A 22,826-nucleotide genomic window follows, 5' to 3' on the forward strand; every position below is an offset into this window, starting at 1 on the left:
TTCTCTCCCTGGCTCTGGGAGGGGAGTGGGGGCTGGTGGTTAAAGGGGGGGCGGGTCTGGGAGCCAGGACGCCCCTGTTCCATCCCCAGCTGTGCCTCAGTTTCTCCCCTTATAGCACAAGGGGGAGCTGTGGGGGTCTAACACATCACTGGTGGTGGTGACCTCACTTCCTGTCCCAGTACCCACCTCCCTCCCCGCCCTGCCCTGGGGGACCTTGGAGTTTGCCCCCCTCCCCGCTATGTGTCACCCTCCCCCCTCCCCGCCTCTGAGCTGTGGAGTCCAGAGTCCAGGCTGGCTGGCGGCGGATGGACGGGGAGCCTAACGCCGGACAGACGCCCTGACCCCTAGGACAAGGACCCCCCCAAACCCTGCTAACGCCATGGACTACATCAGCGCCCTGGCCCCCTCCTCCCTGCTGCAGTGAGTGGGCTCAGACCCCCCAAACTGGAGGGCCCCTCCCCCACGACATAGGGTGTCAACTCCACCTACCCCGAGGAATGGGCCATTCCACCCTGACACCCCCCATTGGTGTGTCCCCGCCTGACCCACCCCACAGAAGAAGCCCCCCAGCAAGGGAATGGTTTCTCCCCCCTCCCTCCATGGGGGTGAGCTCTCGCCTCCTGCCCCCCCCCAAGGAGAATGGTTTCTAGGACCCCGAGAGGTAGCCTGTGCCCCCAGGAATGGTACCCCAGAACAGGACATTGGACCCCCCGACCCCCTCCATATCCCACCAGTAGGACAGTGGGTCCCCCACCCCCTCAACCATGAGAATTGTCTGCCCCACCCCAAGCACCCCCTCACCCCACATGTTGTCCCACCCCAGGACAGTGCCCCCCACTCACCCCCTCATCCCCCAGGTCGGTGTCCAGCGCTGGCTCGGAGCTGACCCGTCGGGTCTTGGCCCCCCGTGCCCCCCCGCAACGGCCCTTCCGTGTCTGTGACCACCGGCGGGGGGGCCGCACAGGGTTGATGGCCGGGACCCTGCAGGAGCTGCTGGCCAAGGTGAGCCCCCCCCATGCTCCCCCTAGTACCCCTGACTACATCCCTCCCTCTCCCCCCCCCGACCTCCCCATACTCCCTCCACTCCCAACTCCCCCACCCTGCCACCCCGACCTGCCATATTACCCCCACTGATACCCCCTGCTTCCCCTCCCCCAACTATCCCACACTGCTACCCCTGACTGCCTCGCTCCCCCAGACCCTCACCACTCCCCCTGACCCCACCTAACTCCTTGTTACCCCAACTCCCCCACCCTGCTACCCCCAGACCTCCTCGCTCCCCTCACTCCCCCGACCCCCACTCGCTCACCCTCAGCCCCCCATGCTCCCCTAACCCCACTCCCCCAGGCCCACCCTGCTGCAGCTCACCCAGCCCTGCCCCACTGTCCCCCAACAGCCAGCCTGCTCCTCCTCCCGCCCCCCCCCCCCTCAGCAACCTGCAGGACCTGGTGGCCAAGCTGAGCCACCCCCACCTTCCTGCTCCCCTCCCCCCACCTGCTCCCCCCTACAGCTCCTTGCTCCCCCATCCCCTGCTCACCACACTGACTCCTCACTGCTCCCACCCCTTTCCTGCTCCCCCATCCACCCGCTGCTCCTGTGCCCTACACCCCTCATTGCTTCCCCCCCACACTCAGGGTGCCCCCCCTCACCACTCTGCCCCCCCAGGCGATGGAGGCACTGCTGGTGGCGGGGCTGGCAGGGCTCGTGCTGGAGGAGGACGGGACGGCAGTGGAGAGCGAGGCCTTTTTCCAGGCGCTGCCCCCCGACACGGCCCTGATGCTGCTGGGCCCCGGGCAGAGCTGGAGCCCCCCACGGGTGAGTGAGCCCAGCCCTGCCCTCCAGACCCTGCAGGGGAGACCCCACAAACACACCCCAACCCCCACAATGGAGACCCCATAAGCCCCCACACACACCCTGGTCCCCCGTCCCCCTACAGGGGAGATGCTCAACACACCAACCCAGTACGTCCCCTAAGGAGACACCCCCCCACATACACCTCCAGGGGAGACCCCACCTGCCCTGACCCACACACACACACACAGACCCACCACCCATCCTGCCCCCCATACAGCTCTGCAGGGGAACCCCCAATTCACCCTCTCCACGGAGAGACACCCCCCCATACAGCACACACAGGAGAGACACCCCCCTCCCAAAGTGAGATCCCCCACATCCCTACAAAGAGAAACTCCCTATGCACATACACACCCCCGGAAGACCCCCCCCCCAGGCCCTCCTCCACCCCATGAGACACACATCACACCTGCCCAAGATGATACCCCACCCATAGGACACCTGAGCCCCCCCACCCACAATGCCCTTCCCCAAGATCCTCCCCATATACCCCCAAGCCCTAGATACAGCACCCCAGTGATACCCAACCCCATAGCGCACTCATCTTGCCCCCACAGGTGAGATACCCCATATGCACACCCCCACCCAACTTCCCTCCCCACCCCAGGATCCTGCCCCAGGGGCAGCAAAGGGGGATGGGCACCGCTCACCCCCCTGGGGCAGGGGAGCCCCACAGAGGGAGGTGGACAAAGGGGGGGGAGGGATCCTGGGAATGGAGTGGACTTTGGGGGGGGGGAAGTGAAAGGGCATGGCCAGAGCTGGAGGGGGGATTCTGACATCACTACCCCAAGGGGTGTGGCCAGAACTCAGGGGGTGACATCACTACAGCTAAGGGGTGGAGCTAATGGAAGTGGCCCACCCAGGGTGCAGGGAGTGCTGACATCACTAGCCCCACCCCTACAGTACCAGTGGTTGGCCGGGAGTTGGGGGGCCGCCGGGGGTCCCCTCGCCCCCTGACTCCACTGTGCCACAGGGAGGGGCCCAGGCCTACAGGTGGAGCCGGGATCGGCCGCGCCAGGGGCAGGACATCGCCCGCATCACCTTCGACGTCTACAAGCTGGGCCCCCGCGACCTCTTCGGGAGCCTCAACGTGAAGGCCACGTTCTACGGGCTCTACTCCATGAGCTGCGACTTCAAATGCCTGGGCCCCAAGAAGGTGCTGAGGTGGGTGAGAGCCCCCCCTCCAGCCCGATCTCCCCAGCACCCCCCACTGGCAGGGACCCCGCCCTGCTCCCCCTGCACTCCCCCCTGATCCCTCCCCCACCAGCAGGCACCCCATCCCACAGCAGCCCCCCCCATGAACAGGGCCCCCTTGCCTCTGCCCCCCCCAACCCTCTGCTGGCAGAGCAGGCCACCCACCCCACCCCCCACAGCGCCTCCCACCCTGTGAGGTCGCTCCCCCTTCCCACCCCAGGACATCGCCCATTGGGCAAGGCAGGGGCGGCACAAATTTGGAGCCCCCCGCCCCCCCCCCCAGGCAGCACCACCTCTCACCCCCTTCTCCCCCCCGCAGGGAGGTGTTGCGAGTGGCCTCGGCCGTGATGCAGGGAATGGGGCAGCTGCTGCTGGGAGCCTCCAGTTACATCCGGCGCCTCCTGGAGGGGGTGGAGACCTGGCACCAGCCCGCCCGGCTCAGCCACTATGAAGACTGAGGCCTGGGCCCGGCCCCATCCCTACCCCGTCCCGGTGAACTCAGTGCACCCGCGGAGCTGCTGCTATTACAATAAAAAGGCGATTTTAGTCCATTTCTAGTCCCCCTCTCTTTCCAGGCAAGAACAGGAGCCGAAGGGGGGGCAGCTAAGGGGATAGGAGGGTTACCGTGGGGCGAAGGGGGCTGTCTCGGGCACGAGAGTCCCCCTACTGACTAACCGCCCCCACACACACTGAACACGCAGCACAGCATGTAGGGAAAGAGAAACCTTCCTAGAAAATCAGGGCTGTACCCCCCTCCGGGCAGTTGGGAGCAGACAAGAGGGAGAAAGGGAGTCCAGAGCAGCCCCTAGTGGGGGTGAGTCCTCCAGGATCTCTATGGTTCAGAACAAATGGTGGGTAGGGGCAAGGACCCCAACACAAACACCCCCCCAGTCAGTCCTCCAATCTCTCTATGGTTAAGCGCCAACAGGGACATCTGGCATTCAGTGCTCCAGGATCTCTATGGTTAGGAGTCAACAGGGACATAAAGAAGCCTACAGCATCCCCTCTGGTATTCAGTCCTCCAGCCCCTCTTGTCAGAAGCAGATGAGAGCATAACACCCCCACACAGCACTCCTTCTGGTACTCAGTCCCCCACAGTCTCTATGGTTAGGAGCCAAGAAAGGCATAAAAACGCCACAGCACCCCCTCATCTTCCACAATCTCTATGGGTAGAAGTAGATGGGGGCAGCACCCACTCTGGTATTCAGTCCTCCAGGATCTCTATGGTTGGAAGGCGAGTCTCTCCGGGAGCCAGAAGGGTTCCTTCAGCAATCCCACTGCCACCCCCCAGCGTTCAGTCCTCCAGAATCTCAGCGAACAGCTCCTTGCGCTTGGTCTCCGCCTCTTGGTGCCGGTCCCAGTCTCGCCGGCGCTTCAGGAAATGGGTCAGGGCGAAGTTCCGCACCAAATGGTGCCCAAAGGGGTCATTACGCAGTTGCGTCTCCTGCTCGGCTGGGGGAACAGATGGAGTGGGGTGAGAGATGGGTGGGGCACGGGTGCTTTTAACAGGACAGGAAGAGATCAAGGATCCTATATCCAGTCCAGGGATTAGGATGGACTGGCCTAAACTGGGATTCAACCGGGACGCCAGGGTGGGGAGAGAAGCTAGGGTTGGAACTGGGGTGATGGGAGGGAAAGGGAGCTCCTACCCAGTTCCTGAGCAATCTGTCTCTTGGCTGGCAGGGTGGCCCGGCTCCAGATGGCGTCCAGGACTCTACTCCCGTGTTTGTTGCAAGCCAGAGACACGTAGTGACCCTGAGGACAAGGGAGGAGAGTCAAATGCGTAGCCCGGGTGCTGCAAGCTTCCCCACAACAGTGCCCCCAGCCCTGCACTCACCTGGAGCCCACGCAGCACCTTGCGCCTGGGCTTGCGGGGCACGGAAGGGCTGGCCAGGAGGGCGTCATAGACATGGCTGCCGGCAGGGCTGCAGGCCAGGGTCACCAGGTCACCGGGGGGGAGGGCGGCCAGGCTGCGCAGCACGGGGGAGGGGTCGTCGAAGTGCAGCAGGTGCTGGAGCAGCAGGGAGCCATGGAGGGAAACCGAGGCCAGGGCAGGTGGGGGATCCGGCTGAGAGAGAAGGGGGGAGAGCATTCCAGCCAGCCCCCACCCTCCAGTCACTGCTCCAGCAGTAATCCACCCCCTCCCCGGTTTCCCTCCTCCCCTTATAACCCAGTCCCTCCGAGAGCCAGCCCAGCCCCCCACAACTCCACCACTGCCGCTTGATCACTGCCCAGGGGAGTGACCCCTGCCCCCCCATCTTTCCCCATACTCACCTGCTCTTCCAGGGGGGGCTGTACCTCCTGCCCCTCCCCCAGGGCATAGTACACCTCGTAGGGCAGCAAGGAAGCGAAGAGGGGGGCGCAGGCCACCCGCCGGGTGGGGGGCTCCCAGCAGTGGAAGGCCTGTGGGCAGGAAGGGGGAGCCTGAGATGAGAACCAGGCGAGGGAGGAGAGGAGCAGGAGCGGGGGGAGGGCGGCCACTCACCTCCATGAGCAGCTGCAGCACCTCCTGCTGGCCAGCCCCACACCGCCGGCAGGCTCCCAGCAGCGCCGTGGCCACGCCCGTGTGCCCCTGGGCCAGCACCTCCTCCAGCCCCGGGCCCAACTCCGCCAGCACCTTCCCGAGCTGGGAGGGAACAGAGGGGGCATCAGGGGGCGTGGTCAAGCCCCACCCACTGGCTGCCCCCCATCAGGTCCAACCTCCCTCCATATGACCCCCCATTCACTCCCCTCTACCCCTCCCTACCCCTCCACCCCACTCCCCACCAGCCCCTGTGGCCCCACTGACCAGCTTGGGGGGCGCAGCCCCGATGAGGCGCTGGAGGGTGAAGTTGGCCACCCCGTGGCCCGCCAGCGCCCGCAGCTGGCCCCGGAAGTGCTGGCGGTACAGCGCCCGCAGCGCCCGCCGCTCCGACACCTCCAGCACCTTGTCCAGCACTCGGCTGCAGACCGGGTCCTTCAGGAACACCAGCAGGGGGCTGCAGGGATGGAGGGGGCGTTAGCCAATCCCCCAACCACCTCACAACCAATTAGAGTACTGCCATCCCACGCACAGCCAATCACCAGCCATCTGGCTCAGTTTCTGGCGAATGTGAAAGCAGCTGCTCACAGCCTCAGCCAATCATGATCCAGGTAGGCACAATTACAAACCAGAACCAGATCACCCATCACAGCCCACTTGCCCTTCTCCTGACCAAACAAAAAACTACACAGCCAGCTTCTAGCCATCCACAACCCACCTAAGACAGCTGCTGACCAATGAGAAAGCAGCCTCTGTGCCCCATCCTGACACACCTTGTAGCCAATCACAACTTGTTGGACTCCATTCCTGACCAATCAAAAAGCACCTGACCTCAACTCAGCCAATCACAACCCACCGACCCAAGTAGAAAGCAGCCACCTTACCAAGCCACACACCATTCCCCCATGGCCAATCAAAATGGGTCCAACCCACAGCCAATCGCATGTTCCCAAGCCTACCATCCAGCCAATCAGGAAGTACCCACTACTCTGAGGAGGGGAGGACATACTCATCCCACAGCCAATCACAAGCCACCTGCCCAACCCCCCCCACCACACTAAGCACCCCCCAGAACCATCCCCACCTCCACACCCAATCAGAGCCTACCCAAATAGTCCCATAGCCAATCAGAGCCCTCATGGCCATAGCCAATCAGAAGGCTCACCTGCATCCAGCAGAGGGATTCCGCGAGCTCAAGTAGCCAATCACAGAGCTGCACAGCTCAGCGCAGGCCTCCGGCAGCTTCCTGTGCAAAACCTCCAGCGCCACCTGCAGGCAGAGGCTGGCGACTCTGTGGGTGATGAACTCTGGGCAGGGGACAGATGGACAGGGTGAGTGGGGGGGGGACGCCTCCAGCAACTGTAGCCCTGGCCTCTCCCAGCAGGGGGCACTGTGGGGAGCGGGGTAGGAGTGCCAGCGGTGGCAGGGGTGCTCCCAATCCCATGGGGGACGCTGGGGTCAGCTCACCTGCAATGTTCTCCTGGAAAGCAGCAATGAACTCCTGCAGGAGGGCCAGGAACGAGTCCGGGACCTCAAACTCCACCGGCCCCTCGCTCTCGGCTTTGGCCCGTTTCTTCCGTAGAGCAGGGAGCCCTGGAGGGGCAAGATAGGAAGAGCAGGATGAATGGGAGCATCAGGCAGCGAAGGGGACGATACAGTGAGTCGTTAACCCGTGGAACTCACGACCACTGGATATTCAGAGGGCAGAAACATGAAAGGCCAGGGATGCGGAGGATCAGTTCCCCCATTCTTTCTACACCCCCCTGTGCTGGACCCTCATACCCCTCACATCTCTGTGGGGCATCCTGCCACCCCTCTTCTCAGTCTCAAACCCCCACACACATAACAGGTCCCATCTTACCTTCCCCCTCACAACCTCCCCTTCCCACCTGGACCCCACTGTCCCCCGCAGCTGCTGTACATCTCCCCGCTACTGAGTCCCTTGTCGCCTGCCCCATCATAATGTGCCCCCCCCATGTTTGTTCTCTCTCCCTGCCCCCCAGGTCCTTTCCCCCACAATCCCCCAATCTGCTTCCTCCAGTCTCTACCTCCTCTTGATTCTCCACCTGCCTCCTCATCCTCCCTGCCCAGTGCCTCCATCCTGCTGCCCAGTGCCCCAGTCCCGTCCCCCGCAACAGTACCCACCAGTGGTGGTGTGTGGAAATGACACCGGCCCTGATCGATACTCACCTGTCCCCGAGAGCCCCCGGGCCGCATCAGAGCCGACACGGACCCCCCCAAGTACCTGCAGCATGGTCCTCACCACAAAGCTGGCATGGGGGTCCCGGGCAAAGGTCCCCAGCTCCTCTCTCACAGCCCGCCCCAGCTGCAGCACCAGCTCCTCCAGCGTCCCAGCATCCTCCCGTCCCAGCAGCCGGGGAGCCCGGAGCAGGGCAGCCTCCAGAACGTGGGCTCCACAGGGGTGGCAGGCGGCCTGGCGCAGGGCGGGCAGCAGGGGGCACAGGAGCTGGGCCAGCTGGGTGGGCGAGGCCTCGGGCAGCAGGGCCTGGAGCAGCAGGGAGCCAGAGGGGTCCAGAGCCAGGGGCAGCGCGGAGCCCACTGCCTCCTCCAACACGTTGGTGACGAACAGATCTGGGGGGCAGGTGGGGAAGAACAAAGTGAGACGTACAGCGCCGCGCACCCCGCAGCGACCCCACTACCCCCGTCGCCTCCTCCAGCGCCTTGGTGACGAACAGACCGGGGGGGGGGGGCACAGTGAGACACGTGCAGCGCCGCGCACGCCGCAGGGACCCCACTCACCCCGCTCGCTGCCCGGCCCCAGCCCGGCACGGAGGCTCTCGGCGGCCCGGCGGAAGTAGCCCGCGGCGTCGGGATCCAGGCGGGGCCGCGCCCCCAGCCCGGAGGGGTCCGACCCGGCCCGCCGCCGCTTGCGCCCATCGCCGCCGCCTCGGGGCGGGTCCGCCATAGCCGAGCCCGGAGCGCACGTGGATCCCGCGAGAGGGGCTCGGCTACCCCGGCATGCCCCGCGCCCAGTCCCACCCCCGTCCCGGCATACCCCGCGCCCAGCCCCGCCCCTGTCCCGGCATGCCCCGCACGCTAGACCCATGTCCTATGGCTCGGGGCGGGGCCTGAGCTCCGCTTGTCAACTGTCTCGTGAGACAAACCAGAACGCGCTGCCCCGCCCCCCGCCCTAGGCCCCGCCCCCGCCCCCGCCCGCTCCATCGCCCTCCCTCTAGCCTTCGCTCTCCCCCCGCCCTCGCCCAGTTTCACCGGGCTGGGGCAGGGGTGCGGGATCTGGGCTCCGGCCAGAGACGACGGGGCTGGGGTGCAGGAGGGGGCGCTGGGCTGGGGGGGCGCTGGGCTGGGGTTGGAGAGCCGGGGGTGAGGGCTCCGGCTGCGGGTGCAGGCTCTGGGGTCGGGCCGGGGGTGAGGGGGTTGGGGTGCAGGGGGCGGGGGTTGGGGTGCAGGGTGGAGGGAGTTTGGGTGCAGGAGGGAGCTATGGACTGGGGCAGGGGGTTGGGGTGCAGGGTGGAGGGAGTTTGGGTGCAGGAGGGAGCTATGGACTGGGGGAGGGGGGGGTTCAGGGTCCAGGCAACACTTACCGCGGCTCCCAGAAGTGGCCGCCAGGGAGGCTCCACATGGTGCCCTCGCACCCACAGGCACCAGCCAATGGGAGCTGTGGAGCGAGCCCTTGGGGAGGGGGCAGCATATGGAGCCTCCCTGGCCGCTGGGACCTGACAGCTGCTTCCAGGAGCCACGTGGAGCTAGGGACCCTGCCTTAGCCCCGGGGCCCCCTTTGGAGCCACCTGGGTCCCTTTTCGACCAGGCGTTCTGGTCAAAAACTGTCCCGAGAGGCGGGACAGGGCCGGGACCCCGAGCCCCACAGGGACCCACAGCCACGCCCCGTGTGCCCTGGGAGCACCTGAATGACTCTGGTCTCTGACATCACCCAGCCTTTACTGCATTGGCTGTGCAAAGCTAATGCGTCACATCTACATACCTACCTGGGCAACCAACACTGACTGTGCGTGGGGAGTCGGCATTCCCCGGGGCAGACGGGGAGGAACCCAGGTGTCCGGGTATGAGAGGATACTGGGGAATGCTGGGCTGGTGCCAACGGGACAGGCTTCCCGGCCGTGTGTGACTCACAATTCCCCTCCCAGTTGGGACGCCAACACCCACCGAAAGCAATTAGGGTGCATTCGGCCTGAACACTCAGCCTGGCTCAGAGTGTCAGGGCCAGACGGGGAGCAGAACCCAGGACCCCAACCCACTGGCCCCCACTCCCCTCCCCAAGCTGGCATTGAACCGAGGAGTCCTGGCTCCCAGCCCTCTGCTCTAACCACTAGACCGCACTCCCCTCCCAGAACTGGGGATAGAACCCAGAAGTCCTGGGCCCTAGTTTCACGCACCAACCAACTAGACCCCATGAAAGTTTTGAAACTTTCTCCCCGCCCAACATTTACTCAAAACCGGCCCCTTTAAGAGTGAAGCAGCCCCTTTAAGAATGGAGACATTCTCTCCTGCTTGGCGGGCTGTTCTCTATGCTCTGTGCAGGGAAAGAGGGATGGTAGAGTCCCAGCTGACTCTCCCCTCTCTGTGAGCGGTGGTTGGTATTGCCCGCAGGAGCCCTGCGCGCAGCCCACCGGACGGGTCCATCTCACTCCTGCCCCTCGCCCGCACTTTCGGGGCATCTTGGTGCAGCCCGCCCGGCCCCCGTGGCCCTCCGCAGGTTGGTATCGCCGCATTGGGAGCTGGCCAGTTTCCCTGGGAGAGACCATTCCGTGTACTGGGCGGGGGGAGACCTCAGAATCCGTATCAAGGGGGGGACGCCTCCGGGTTCAGCGCCCCTGGGGCGGGGCTAAGCAGGCGGGTGGGGGGCATGCAATGGCCTGGCCCAGTGGCTACTCTGACTCAATCCCAGAATGCACCTGGGGACATGATCTGGGGTTAGCATGAGCGGCAGTGTGAACCCACTGCCCCCCCCTCCCCCCGGACACCTGGGTCCTTGTGCACGCAGCCTCGGACGCCTGGGTCCTCCTTGTGCACGCGGCCCTGGGTTCCCTGAGTTTGGGATGGGTCGGGGATCCCCCCTAACCCTCACCTCTCCTCTCCTTTAGATCCAGTAGGTTCAGAGTCGGGACCCTGATTCCTGCCTTTGGCCCCCTCCCCCCCACAGCTGAGTCGCCATGGTGAGTGGGGTCCCGTCGGCTACCCCAGCCCCCACCCGTTGCCCCCTCGGGGGGTGATCCGAGTCCCCACTCCCCAGTTACTGCCCTGGGGTAACCGGACTTCTTGTGCACACAACCCCAGGGGCGCTGCATGCCTGGGTTCCTGGCCCCGTGCCCAATAGAGGGGCAGTCCCCAGTGACCTCCCAGGGGATTACTGCTACCCCCCCAGGGGTGTCCCTGCCCCCTAGAATTGCCCCACGGGATCTGGTTTACATATTCAGGGTTGTGGGTGAAATCGCGTGGCCCCGACACCTGCCCTTGCTCAATCCCATAATGCACCTGGGTGGGGAGCACGGCGTGAAGGCCTGGGGCAGCAGCCACCCCTCCCCATTTACACAGTCGTCCCCCCCGGACCCCCCCCAGCACGGCCGTCTGAAGGTGAAGACAACGGAGGAGCAGGCTGAGGCCAAGCGCCTGGAGCGGGAGAAGAAGCTACGTCAATATGTAGCCGCCACAACTGCCATCTTTGAGAAGGTGAGATGGGTCGGGAGCATGCCCTGTGCCCCAAAGGCTGGGCACGAGTGGGGGGAGCCGGCTTCCTGCTGACCTTTCACCCCTGACCCTTGCGCTCAGCCTTGCTTCCTGGAGCGCAGTATGAGCTTTGACCGTTATGATCGGTCACTACACATTGACCTCTGATCCCATGGCCTTTCCCTCACTCTGCGTGGTCTGTGCTGTAACCTTTGACCCCTTACGCTATGCCTTATTTGGATTGGTTGCACAGTGATCCTTGAACCCTGGCCTTCCCCATCATGGGTGATTGGGGAGCATGCTGACCTTTGAACCTTGACCTTTTTCCCAATGGGTGGGGTGCGTGATACCCTTGACCCAGTGCCCCCTTAGCCTGGATCCCTCCTGGTCAGAGTGAACTTTGACTTGACATCTTCCTCCCTGGTTTGTGGGGTGTCTCTGACCTTTGTCCTTGGCTCATTGATGTTGTTTGTCACCCCCAAAACTCTTCCCCTCAGAGGCATGAGTAGTTAAGGTGCATGGCAACCTTTGACCTCTGTTGGAAATGGTTGGATGAGTGTATGACTCTTGGCCCCTGACTGTTCCCCTCTGGGCCAGAAGCAGTTATGTGCTTGGTGGCCTTTAACCTTTCTAGGATGACCTTTGACACTGCTGTACTCCAATTGGGTGACTGGAGATAGCTGAGGTTGAAGAATTGGGTCAATGTTGACCCTTGACCTTCTTCTGGCTCATGAGTGGTCATGACGTTACGCCCTTTGGCTCCTGGCCTTTGACCCTTGATCAGAGGCAGATGTGATCAGGTGACCCTTGACCCCGTCTGTTGGTCAATTGTTGGCATGGGTGGGTAGACTAGTTGCCCTTTGACCTCTGACCTCAGCACTTCTGACATTTCCCCCCACTGCGGGAGGGACATTGACGTGAATGGTGACCCCGACCTCTTGATCCTTTGCTGGGCGAGATACGGTGGCTCCAGACAGGGTCGTGGCATGACCTTTGACCCCTGACCTTTCTTCTCCCCAGAGGAAGATGGGGCAGCTGGACAAAGAGGCGCTGGAGCTGACCAATCAGATCTTGGGGGTCAACCCCGACTTCGCCACCCTCTGGAACTTCCGCCGGGAGATCATCCTCCGCCTGGAGGGGGAGGGGTGAGGGGAGGATGGATGGGGGGAGGGTCTGGAGGGGAGTCTAGGGGGAGGGGGCCAGAGGGGCAGGGAAGGAAGGTATGAAGGGGAAGGGATGGGGGAGTTGGAGAAGGGGGGTATAGAGGATATGGGGTAGAGAGGGGGTTGGAGGTGGGGGGAAAGGTGAGGAGAAGGGGGGTAGTTCAGGGGGTCACAAAGAACCTGGAAGAGGGGGAGTCTTGGGGTCCATATGGGAGTGAGCGTGGTTTGGGGGGTCCCTGGCTTTGACCCTCCCCATGGCAGGTCCCCAGGGGGGTTGGGTTGGGGTTGCGGGTGGCTCCCCGGCTCTGATCCCACAGTGGTAGGTCCCTGGGGGGTCGGGTTGGGGGGGATCCTTGACTCAGACCCCCCCACAGTGGCAGGTCCCCGGGGGAGTCCCTGGCTCTGACCCCCCACCTGTGGCAGGTCCCCAGGGGAGTCCCTGGCTCTGACCCACCCCCTGTGGCAGGTCCCCAGAGGAGACGCAGTCACTGTGCCGCGGGGAGCTCTCGTTCCTGGAGACCTGCCTGCGGGTGAACCCCAAGTCATACGGGACGTGGCACCACCGCTGCTGGGTGATGGGGCACGTCCCCCACCCCGACTGGGCCCGTGAGCTGGAGCTGTGCGCCAAGTTCCTGGAGAGTGACGAGCGCAACTGTGAGCTGGAGCCCTGACCCCAGATCCCCACCAAATCCCTTCACCCCGGTCCGCCCCAAAAAACCTGACCTCTGCCCCTGGATCCTCCTGATGTCTATCCCAGGATCCATCCCGGGTCCGCCCCCAAACCTCTGACCATAGATTGACCCTCAAACCCCTGACCTCTGCCCCCAGATCCCCCTGAAACTCCCAGACCTCTGACCCCAGATCCTGCCCAAATCCTCGACCTTTGACCCCAAATCCACCCTGAACCCACAGCCACTGACCCCAGATCCACACCTGAGCCTCTTACCCCAGGTCCACCTCTAACCCCGGATCCTCCTGAACCCCAGATCCATCCTGGACCCTCCTGCCCTGACCACAGATCCACTTCTGATATCTGACCCCGGACCCACCCTGCTGCCCTGACCCCGGATCAACCCCAAACCCCGTTGCCCTCACCCTAGATCCACTCCAGCCTTTGACCCCAGATCCACCCCCTGAAAACCCCCAGACTTCTGACCCCGGATCCACCCCTGAACCCTACCACCCTGGCCTCTGACCCCCGATCCACCCCCGAACCCCGCTGCTCTGACCTCTGACCCCAGATCCACCTCTGAACCTCACCTGACCTCTGACCCCAGATCCACCCACATATGCTCCAACCCCAGATCCACTCCCAACCCCCCTGACTTCTGACCCCAGATCAATCCCCAGACCCTGTTGCCTTTACCTCTAATCCTGGATCCACCCCTGAACCCCCAGAATCCCACTGCCCCAACCTCTGAACTCTAGCCGCACCTTGACCCCCAAACCACCCACGGGTGCTGGGGTGGTGTGAGGCATGGGGTGGCATGGGGGCATGCGGCATCTCTCACCCCCCGCTCTCTGGTGTCCCCGCAGTTCACTGCTGGGATTACCGGCGCTTCGTGGTGCAGCGCGCCCAGGTGCCAGCCGCGGACGAGCTGCGCTTCACTGACCACCTCATCACCCGCAACTTCTCCAACTATTCATCCTGGCACTACCGCAGCCGCCTACTGCCCCAGCTGCACCCTGACCCCCGGCAGCCGGGCCGCCCCACTGAGGCCGTGCTGCTCAAAGGTCAGGGCGCCGGGCGGGGGCTGGGAGCCAGGACTCCTGGGCGCTCTCTCCATCTCGGCGTGGGGCCTGGGAGCAAGGACTGCTAGGTCCTCTGCCGTCTTGGGGTGGAGGCTGGGAGGCAGAACTCCTGGTTTCTCTCCTGGCCCTGGGAGGGGAGTGGGGCTAGTAGGTAGAGTGAGCGGGCTGGGAGCCAGGACTCCTGGGTTCCTTGCCAGCCAGTGGCCCAGCCCAGGGGTGGATTCATTTATGGCGAAGGCCCTCACCTGCTCAGAGAGATCAGTGAGCCCTGCCCTGAACTTGGCGGAGATGCCGTTCCTGGAAGCTTGACCCAGTTGGGACATCACTGACAGGTTCCGCATGCCAGAGGAGGGACTGGCCCCACCTGGCTCCCTGCTGCCCTGGGCACGACTGCCCCAGCTGAGCGCCGCCAGCCGGAGAGACAGGGACGGCACCTGGGAACCCGCCCTGCAGCAACTGTGCCTCAGACAGCTCATGGGGAGGGCCAGCACCCTCTATGGGGGACAGGCCCCATGTCCCATTCTGGGCCCCCCTGAGCCAGCCTGTCCCTGCCCTGGGCCCGGACCGGGGCCGGCGCCTCCCAGAGGAGAAAGGCCCCACGCCCCATCCCCCACCTTTCTTCTCTTGCCCTGCCAGAGCTGGAGCTGGTGCAAAATGCTTTCTTCACCGACCCCAATGACCAGAGCGCCTGGTTCTACCATCGCTGGCTGCTGGGCAGAGGTAGGCACCTCCTTGCTGGCCAGAACGGTACTGGAGGGGGCAGGGATGCATTCCATAATACCTGGGCGCTTTCTGGCCAGCCGAGGGTTGAGTGATGCTGCCGGAGTACTTGAGAGATCCCATCTGGAGCATCATCCAAGGTACCTGGCTGTAGAGACCAACTCTGGACTATACTCAATTGGTACCCAAGTACTGTGAGCAACAATAGCAGTCTGGGGTATAGCCCAGTGGTACCTCACACTGTGGGCACAGCCCGCAACTACGCACCCAAAGTAATTGGTGCCCAATTACTGCATGCTGGAGGATAACGCCCCCCTGGAGTGTAGTCCAGTGGTGCCTGAGTATTCTTTTGTGCTAGGGGTATGATTGCATGATGCCTGAGTACTGCATGGGGCAAGGAAGCCATATCCCTTAGGGTATGGGCCAGCAAGACACAACTCCTGTTTAGCGAGGAGAGAGTATTGTCTGATGATAGGAGATCCACTAGGCTGTACTCCGGATGATACCTGAGTATACTATTCTGTGGTATACATCTCCTATTGTTACCCAGGTACTGGGTGCATTGGGGCAATACCACCCGGGAGTATAGTACAGCAGTACTCAAGTAGTTTGTAATACTAAATTCCTCACTGGATTACAATCGGCTAATACCCGAGTATTGTATGGGGTAAGGAAATATCCTTGTGAAGGGTAGACCGCTGATACCCAAGTACTGCTTAATGAGGGAGAATTGTCCCATGGTGCCTGAGTACTTGGGAGACCCCTCCCTGGCGTATTGTCCAGTGGTATCCAGGTACAGGAACTCCTCCCTTAACGTCGTCCCGGTTAACGATGTTTCGTTGTCACATTGCTGATCGGTTAGGGAACAGGCTCGTTTAAAGTTGCACAATGCTCCTGTATAACCTTCTTTGGCAGCCGCCTGCATTCTCCACTGCTTGCAGGGAGAGCAGCCATTGGAGCTGGTGGGGACTTGGAGCCAGGGGGGGCCGGCAGCCCCCCCATCAGCTCCCCTAAGTTCCCTATGCTGCAGCCACCCAGCAAGCTACCAATTGCCGGCAGTTCAGGTGTCCCTCCCCCCACTGCCCTGAGCTGCTCCTGCCCTCTGCCTTGGAGCTGCTCCCCAGAGCCTCCTGCTTGCTGTGCGGGGTGGGGGGGGCTAATGTCAGGGTGTCATAAATATAAAGGGAAGGGTAACAACCTTCCTGTATACAGTACTATAAAATCCCTCCTGGCCAGAGGCACAATATCCTTTTACCTGTAAAGTGTTAAGAAGCTCGGGTAACCTGGGGGGCACCTGACCAAAAGGACCAATAAGGGACAAGATACTTTCAAATCTGGGGAGAGGGGGGGGAAGGCTTTTGTCTGTCTGTTCTGTGTGCTTGCCGGAGAGAGATCAAGAAAGCAAGCAATCCAACTCCATTTGAATTAGTAAGTACTAGCAAGAAAATGTGTTGGTTTACTTTTGTTTTGGCTTATGATTTTCTCTGTGCTGAGAGCAAGGTGTATTCCTAGTTTTCTTTTTGTAACTTTAAAGTTTTTGCCCAAAGGGAAATCCTCTGTGTTTTAAAACTGATTGCCCTGTGAGATTAGCTTCCCTTCTAATTTTACAGAGGTGCTTCTTTTACATTTTTTCTTTCTAATAAAGTTCTGTTTCTTTTAGGAGCCTAACTGATTTCTCTATTGTCCTAAGACCCAGGGGTTTGGGTCTGTGATCACTTTGTAAATTGGTTAGGATATTATTCTCAAGCCTCCCCAGAAAAGGTGTATAAGGGCTTTGGGGAATATTTTGGGGGAATAGGAACTCCAAGTGGTCCTTTCCCTGATTCTTTGTTAAATCACTTGATGGTGGCAGCGTACCCTCCAAGGGCAAAGAGTTTGTGCCTTGGGGAAGTTTTACCCTAAGCTGGTAGAAATAAGCTTAGGGGGTCTTTCTTGGGGGTCCCCACATCTGTACCCTAGAGTTCAGAGTCAGGAGGGAACCCTGACATTGTCCCCCTCCCCCCTGCTCCTGTATCCCATCTCCACAGAGCAGGGAGGTGGGGATGCGACAGGGCTCACGAGGGAGGGAGCTTGCAGGCAGCAGTTGCTGTCTGAACTTGCTGATCTACTTAAAAAGGCAATGTACTTACTTAAAGGGGCAATGCGCATCTCTCTCACACACACATACATACTCTGTCTCTCTCCACCATGCTGTCTCCCCTCCCTCCTTTGTGCCGCCTTGTAGAGTATGAGGCTACGTTAACAACATGTTAACCCTTGACGGCTCAGCCGAGTGCTAGTTCATCATTTAGCAGCAAGGCATCTCCTGGGAAATATCCCACCCTCTGACTTCACCACCTCAACCAAGCTTCACAATCAGCACTGCTGTGGATAGTATTCAATTGTTTGTTTAAAACGTATACGGTGTATGTATGTGTGTGTGTATATATAGAGAGAGACTTTTGTCTGCAAAAAAAATGTCCGTGGAACCTAAGCCCCCCCATTTACATTAATTCTTATGGGAAAATTGGATTCGCTTAACATCATTTCGCTTAAAGTCGCATTTTTCAGGAACATAACTACAGCGTTTAGCGAGGAGTTACTGTATAGTAGAGTGTTACTACATTGTCCAGGGCTGGTATACTGCATTGATACCGCAGTACTTCGTGCAGAATAGTAATACCAGCCTGGGGGAGAATGCAGCTATTACACAAGTATTGTATGAAATCTGCTACGTCCCCAGAGTTCAATGAGATACCTGAGTACTATGTAGTATTGTCCTAGAGCGTAGGTGAGTGTTCGCTGTGATGTATTTGAATACTGCTTGGTACAGCAGGGCTGCTTCCTCAAAACGCCTCTTGATGTTATCTGAGTACTGTGTGGTACTGGTTTTACTCAAGTGCTGAGTAATATTGCTCCAGAGTTTGCTCTACTGGTACTCGAGTACCGCTTGATCCATGAAAATGTCTCCTGATGGTACCGGAGTACTGTTTAGTACTGGCGAGCAACGTCACTGTAGGGTGTTGTCCGTTTGACCCAAGTGCTGTGTGATGCATGCAGATTCCTCCCCCAAAGTATACCAAGATGGTACCCGAGTAACCTGAGAGCACTGGTGACATTGTAACCCTGAGTTACTCCAGGGCATTGTGCAATGATACTGGAGTATTATACGAGTCTTTAAGATCTCCCCGAGCATACCCTAACAGTGCCCCACGGCCCGGATAGCACGGAGGATACTCAAGTTCTCAGTAACGTTACTGCAGGGAATTGGCCAATGGCACTAGACTCCTATGCTATTTCCCCCAGATGGCACCCAAGTACTGCTGCTACTCAAGCACTAAGTAACGTTACTTCAGGATATGATCCAGTGATGCATGGGGATCCCCCCCTCTCAAGCATACCCTGAAGGTACCTGAGTACCTCACTGCACTGAGTAATGTTACTCCAGGAGTTGGTCCCATGACACTAACCCCCCTTCTCTCCCTGCAGCTGAGCCGGAGCCGACCATCCTGTGTGTCTACGTGAGCCGAGAGGACTCCTCGCTGGCGGTGGCTTTCTCCCAGCCCGTGGTGGTGAGTACCCATGAGCCGGGGCGGAGGGAGGCAGTGCTAATCCGAGGCTCACAAGCTTCTCCTCCGGCAGGTGACACCAGGATCCTGCGACCTGCTGCTCTTCGCAGACGAGGCCCCCCTGGCAGTGAATTGGCGCACACCCGACGGGAGAAACCGCCCCGGCCTCATGTGGGTATCCTCCCAGATGCCTGGGTTCTCGTCCCACTCAAGGAGAGGAGTGGAGTCAAGTGGGTTAGAGCCGGGGGAGGAGGGGCTGGGAGCCAGGACTCCTGGGTTCTCCGGGGAGTGGGATCTAGTGGGTTAGAGCAAGAGGATGGTGGCCGGGAACCTGGGCTCTCTGGGTGGAGAGTGGGGTCTAGTGGGTTAGAGCAGTGGGGGCTGGGAGCCAGGACTCCTGGGTTCTCTGGCAGGGGAGGGAGGCTAGAACCTTTTTCCTTGACCCCCCCCACCCCACCCAGCTGTGCGACCTGCCGGCCTCGGCCCTCAACGACCACTGGCCCCAGCACACCTTCCGGGTGCAGTGGGCAGGCGGGGAGTCCCAGAAGGAGTGTGTCCTCTTCAAAGGTAACCATACACCACCCCAACAGCTGCCCCCCCAAAAAAATCCTCCCCCCAGCTCCCTGACACTCTGCCTCTGCCCCCAAGGCCGCAGCGACGGCTGGTGCCGGGACTCCGTCACGGAGGAGCAGGTGTTCAGGTAGGAGACCCCTCCCCCCACCCTGGGTCATCTGCCTCTGAGAGGGCCCGCCCCCTGGCAGGAAGTCCCGCCTACTCCCCCAGAAGCTCCTCCCCTCGCAGAGTAGCCCCTTTCCCTAGTGTGCATGTTCTAGACAGGCCCTCCCCACTCAGAAGGGCCCTACCCCAGGCTGTCTAAGTAGCCCTGCCTCCCTGATACGTTCCCTACAGAGCAGCTCTGTCCCTTTCCATTCAAGACTAGACCCGCCCCTCAGATAAACCACGCCTCCTGATTATGTGTAGGCGGATAGGCTCCTTCCACTGGGGGGTTGCCTCCCCCCCTTTAAGTGCCTGTTTCACAGTAGCCCCCATCCCTTGAGTATCTTGAATAAAACATCCCCCCACAGGTGTGTAGTCAGAGCTAGCTCTGCCTCCCCCATTTGAGTGCAGAGCAGCCCCCCCGCCCCCAGGATGGGCCCTGCCCCCACCCATCTCAGGTGCTGGCTGGCCCCCTAACCTCCCCCCCACCCCCCCAGATGCGAGCTCTCCGTGGAGAAGTCGACCGTGCTGCAGTCAGAACTGGAGTCCTGTAAGGAGCTGCAGGCCCTGGAGCCGGAGAACAAGTGTAGGTACCTCCCGGACACCTGGGTTCTCTCCTGGCTCTGGGAGGGGAGCAGGATCTGGTGGTTAGTGTGGGGGGAGGGCTGGATGCCAGGACTCCTGGGTTCTCTCTGTCTCGACAGGGTGTCTCCTCACCATCATCCTCCTCATGCGGGCCCTGGACCCCTTGGTGTACGAACGAGAGACCCTCAGCTACTTCGACACCTTGAAGGTGAGGGGCGGGGGGAGGAGAAAGGGGAATCTTGGGGGGAGGGGGCTCTGAGCTGCTCTTCCCAGCCCCCTCCACCCTGTCCCTCTGTCCCCACCCCCAGGCCGCTGACCCCATGCGCTCGGCCTATCTGGACGACCTGCGCAGCAGATTCCTTGTGGAGAACAGCATCCTGCGGATGGAGTACGCCGAGGCCAGGGTGGTGGACCTGTCCGGCCGGGTACGGGAGAACAAAGCATGGGGTCAAGAGAGGACTAGTGGGCGGAGCTGAGAAGAGGGAGAGGCAGGGGGTGGAGCTAGAGGATTGATGGAGGGGTAAGCACGAATGGGTGAGGCCAAGTGGGAAGTGGGCAGGATGAGAGGGAGCAGGGGGCGTGGCTAATACAAGAGGCGGAGCTAGGGGAGGAGAAGGAGCAGGGGATGGGGTGGAGCTAGGAGAAGGGGCGGGGCCAGAAATGCAGGGAGTGGAGCCAGGAGGCTGAATGTGCAGGAGGGGGCAGCAGGGGTGGGTGGAGCCAGATGAGGTGGAGGAAGAGAGGGCGGGGCCACGTAGGTGCGTGGCGCTGAGGAGCAGAGACCCCCTCCCTCCAGCTCTCTCTGCCCCCCAGGGACTGACCGTCCTCTGCCACCTGGAGCAGCTGCCGCTCATCACCCACCTGAACCTGGCGGGGAACCGGCTGCGCCGCCTCCCTCCCACCCTGGCCATGCTGCGCTGCCTCGAGGTGAGAGATCCCGGAGCGGGGAGGGACCCAGGCGTCCGGGCGCCCAACCCCCTCCACCAGTCTAACTACTGTCCCCGCCCCCGGAACCATGAGGGCCCCAGCCCCCCTACCCCAGTCTCACTGCTAGCCCCCCCACGGCCCTGGAGCAGGTGGAGGGACCCAGGCGTCCGGGCCAGGGGCGGCCCATGTCTCTGACTCTCTCTGTCCCCAGGTGCTGGAGCTGGAGGGGAACCAGATCGAGACCCTGGAGGGGCTGCCTCCCCTCCCCCGCCTGGAGGAGTTCTCAGCCCGCAGCAACCGTATCCTCCAGCCGCCCCCATGGGGCAGGGAGCCCCCACGGGCAGCGGGCAGGGGCGGGGCAGAGGAGGGCTGGGGCGGGGGGTTGGGCCCCTCCAGCCATTGCACCCTCCTTGACTCCCCACCCCCAGGCATCCAGCGACCTTCCGACCTCCGACCTTTGGCCTCCTTCCCCAGGCTCCGCCTACTGGCCCTGCAGGGGAACCCCCTGGGCGCCCTCCCCGACGCCCAATCCCAGCTGGCTGCACTGCTGCCCCGGGTGGAGATCACCCTCGCCTGATTGGCTGGCAGGGGCTGGCCCCGCCCCTTCCCCTCCCCTGCCCGCCAATAATTTATTGGACCTGAGAAATAAAAGGTTAAAAACGCCCTGGTGTGAATTGAGTCATTGTGCGCCCCTCACTCCCGACCTGCAGCCCCCCCACGCCCTGCCAGTGCCCCTCACTCCCGACCTGCAGCCCCCCCAAGCTCAGCCCTGCCCCCCCACGCCCTGCCGGTGCCCCTCACTCCCGACCTGCAGCCCCCCCATGCCCAGCCCTGCCCCCCCTGCCCTGCCGGTGCCCCTCACTCCCGACCTGCAGCCCCCCCATGCCCAGCCCTGCCCTCCCTGCCCTGCTGGTGCCCCTCCCGTCCCGCAGCCCCCCCACGCCCTGCCGGTGCCCCTCACTCCCGACCCCCAGTCCCCCCCATGCCCAGTCCTGCCCCCCCCCCGCCCTGCCGGTGCCCCTCCCGACCCGCTGCCCAGCCCTGCCCCCCCACGCCCTGCCGGTGCCCCTCACTCCTGACCCGCAGCCCCTCCCTGCCCAGCTGGTGCCCCTCACTCCCGACCCCCAGTCCCCCCCCATGCCCAGTCCTGCCCCCCCCGCCAGTGCCCCTCACTCCTGACCTGCAGCGCCCCCATGCCCAGCCCTGCCCCCCCCTGCCCAGCCGGTGCCCCTCACTCCCGACCTGCAGTCCCCCCCCCATGCCCAGCCCTGCCCTCCCGCGCCCTGCCAGTGCCCCTCACTCCCGACCCGCAGCCCCCACGAGCCCGGCCCCTCAGGCTGCCGGCCCGCTCCCTGGGCAGAAGGAATTTGCTCTGACGTCCCCTCTCTGGGGTGGGGCCCTGGCTGTTGCACCGAATTCCTCGCACTCCTAGCTCCGCTGGGCTGCTGCACCCCAGCGGAAGCCACGACGTCCGCCACTCGCCCGCGGTTGCTTCATGGTCTTTGTGGGAACGGTGACACCCCGATACGCAACTGGAGCCACTGCAGAGGTTACCACATCCCGGGTGTTTCCTGGCACATCAGGCCTTGAGTGATATGGGGCAACACCCGGCCAGCCCCTCCTCCCACTCCACTCCCCAGCCCCACAGTGCCACGAACCCTGGGATGGGAGCCAGGTTCAAGGGGGAGACACTTCAGAGCCTCCTCCCAAATTCCTGACTGGGTGGAGGGGGAGCCCAGGGCTGGGCTAGCAGGGGCTGTGGGTGGGGAGCGAGGGGCACGGGCTGGGCTAGCACGGGCTGCAGGGCGGGAGTGAGGGGCACCGGTCGAGCTGGGGGCGGAGGCCCTGTGTCCCATTCTCTGCCCCCCTCAGCCAGCCAGGCCCCCACCCTGGGGCTGGCTCTGAGCCCTCCCCGCAGGGGGAGAATCCCTGGGCTCCATGGGGCAGGTTGGGCAGGTTTTTCTGTTCCAGCTTTGGCCCGAATGCACCAGGGAGGGGGACATTTGGGGCCCTAATGAGCATCTCTGGGGCTTCTGGGAGGAGGGGCAAGCTGGGGGGTTCTGGGTGGGGGAGATGCCCCAAGCCCCTCTGCCCCCAGCTGAGACAATGCCCGCCCTCCAGCCTCACTCTCTTCCCAGGGCCTGTCCCAATGCAGCCCCATCACGGGATGCCTGGGTTCTG

At 62.4% G+C, this 22,826-nt stretch overlaps 3 protein-coding genes across 10 annotated transcripts; 2 read left to right on the plus strand and 1 right to left on the minus strand.

Moving 5' to 3' along the window:
• Positions 1 to 256: 256 nt before the first annotated feature.
• Positions 257 to 3,599, plus strand: CIDEB (cell death inducing DFFA like effector b). Of its 2 annotated transcripts, none has more exons than XM_073308608.2 (5): positions 257 to 420; positions 858 to 1,002; positions 1,635 to 1,815; positions 2,828 to 3,018; positions 3,368 to 3,599. In XM_073308608.2, the coding sequence occupies exons 1-5, from the start codon at positions 380 to 382 to the stop codon at positions 3,497 to 3,499; spliced, it is 690 nt and encodes a 229-aa protein (XP_073164709.1). In that variant the 5' UTR covers positions 257 to 379; the 3' UTR covers positions 3,500 to 3,599. The 2 variants fall into 2 exon arrangements, with proteins under 2 accessions (XP_073164709.1, XP_073164710.1); XM_073308609.2 differs by having other exon boundaries at positions 1,666 to 1,815.
• NOP9 (NOP9 nucleolar protein) lies at positions 3,600 to 8,565 on the minus strand. 2 transcript variants are annotated; one of them, XM_073308606.1, is made up of 10 exons: positions 8,330 to 8,565; positions 7,760 to 8,161; positions 7,037 to 7,162; positions 6,735 to 6,876; positions 5,837 to 6,026; positions 5,534 to 5,674; positions 5,323 to 5,451; positions 4,886 to 5,116; positions 4,698 to 4,803; positions 3,600 to 4,500 (listed from the first exon to the last, which is right to left on the minus strand). In XM_073308606.1, exons 1-10 carry the CDS (start codon positions 8,493 to 8,495, stop codon positions 4,343 to 4,345), a joined length of 1,791 nt encoding a protein of 596 aa, XP_073164707.1. In that variant the 5' UTR covers positions 8,496 to 8,565; the 3' UTR covers positions 3,600 to 4,342. The 2 variants fall into 2 exon arrangements, with proteins under 2 accessions (XP_073164707.1, XP_073164708.1); XM_073308607.1 differs by lacking the exon at positions 4,886 to 5,116.
• Positions 8,566 to 10,022: 1,457 nt separating this feature from the next.
• Positions 10,023 to 21,307, plus strand: RABGGTA (Rab geranylgeranyltransferase subunit alpha). 6 transcript variants are annotated; one of them, XM_073308614.2, is made up of 16 exons: positions 10,024 to 10,262; positions 10,651 to 10,722; positions 11,102 to 11,236; positions 12,254 to 12,378; positions 12,863 to 13,050; positions 13,933 to 14,130; positions 14,785 to 14,868; positions 18,337 to 18,419; positions 18,490 to 18,591; positions 18,878 to 18,983; positions 19,065 to 19,116; positions 19,631 to 19,719; positions 19,838 to 19,926; positions 20,027 to 20,143; positions 20,532 to 20,645; positions 20,857 to 21,307. In XM_073308614.2, exons 2-16 carry the CDS (start codon positions 10,720 to 10,722, stop codon positions 21,220 to 21,222), a joined length of 1,851 nt encoding a protein of 616 aa, XP_073164715.1. In that variant the 5' UTR covers positions 10,024 to 10,262; positions 10,651 to 10,719; the 3' UTR covers positions 21,223 to 21,307. The 6 variants fall into 6 exon arrangements, with proteins under 6 accessions (XP_073164711.1, XP_073164715.1, XP_073164716.1 ...); XM_073308615.2 differs by having other exon boundaries at positions 10,026 to 10,262; positions 11,126 to 11,236; XM_073308613.2 differs by having other exon boundaries at positions 10,028 to 10,262; positions 10,651 to 11,236; positions 20,857 to 20,944; positions 21,074 to 21,307.
• Positions 21,308 to 22,826: the final 1,519 nt, after the last annotated feature.

This window comes from Lepidochelys kempii, chromosome 13 (assembly GCF_965140285.1).
Source record: "Lepidochelys kempii isolate rLepKem1 chromosome 13, rLepKem1.hap1, whole genome shotgun sequence".
NCBI lineage: Eukaryota > Metazoa > Chordata > Testudines > Cheloniidae > Lepidochelys > Lepidochelys kempii.

Excerpts from the sequence above, each read along its gene's own strand:
- NOP9 (XM_073308606.1), bottom strand. The coding sequence starts at position 8,495 with ATGGCGGACCCGCCCCGAGGCGGCGGCGATGGGCGCAAGCGGCGGCGG. Across the intron at positions 8,162-8,329 it reads GGGGCCGGGCAGCGAGCGGG|ATCTGTTCGTCACCAACGTG; the intron begins GTGAGTGGGGTC and ends CCTGCCCCCCAG. Across the intron at positions 4,501-4,697 it reads ACAGATTGCTCAGGAACTGG|CCGAGCAGGAGACGCAACTG; the intron begins GTAGGAGCTCCC and ends CTGTTCCCCCAG.
- CIDEB (XM_073308608.2), top strand. The coding sequence starts at position 380 with ATGGACTACATCAGCGCCCTGGCCCCCTCCTCCCTGCTGCA. Across the intron at positions 421-857 it reads GCCCCCTCCTCCCTGCTGCA|GTCGGTGTCCAGCGCTGGCT; the intron begins GTGAGTGGGCTC and ends CTCATCCCCCAG. Across the intron at positions 1,816-2,827 it reads AGAGCTGGAGCCCCCCACGG|GGAGGGGCCCAGGCCTACAG; the intron begins GTGAGTGAGCCC and ends ACTGTGCCACAG.
- RABGGTA (XM_073308610.2), top strand. The coding sequence starts at position 10,853 with ATGCCTGGGTTCCTGGCCCCGTGCCCAATAGAGGGGCAGTCCCCAGTG. Across the intron at positions 13,051-13,932 it reads GGAGAGTGACGAGCGCAACT|TTCACTGCTGGGATTACCGG; the intron begins GTGAGCTGGAGC and ends GTGTCCCCGCAG. Across the intron at positions 18,420-18,489 it reads CTTTCTCCCAGCCCGTGGTG|GTGACACCAGGATCCTGCGA; the intron begins GTGAGTACCCAT and ends CTCCTCCGGCAG.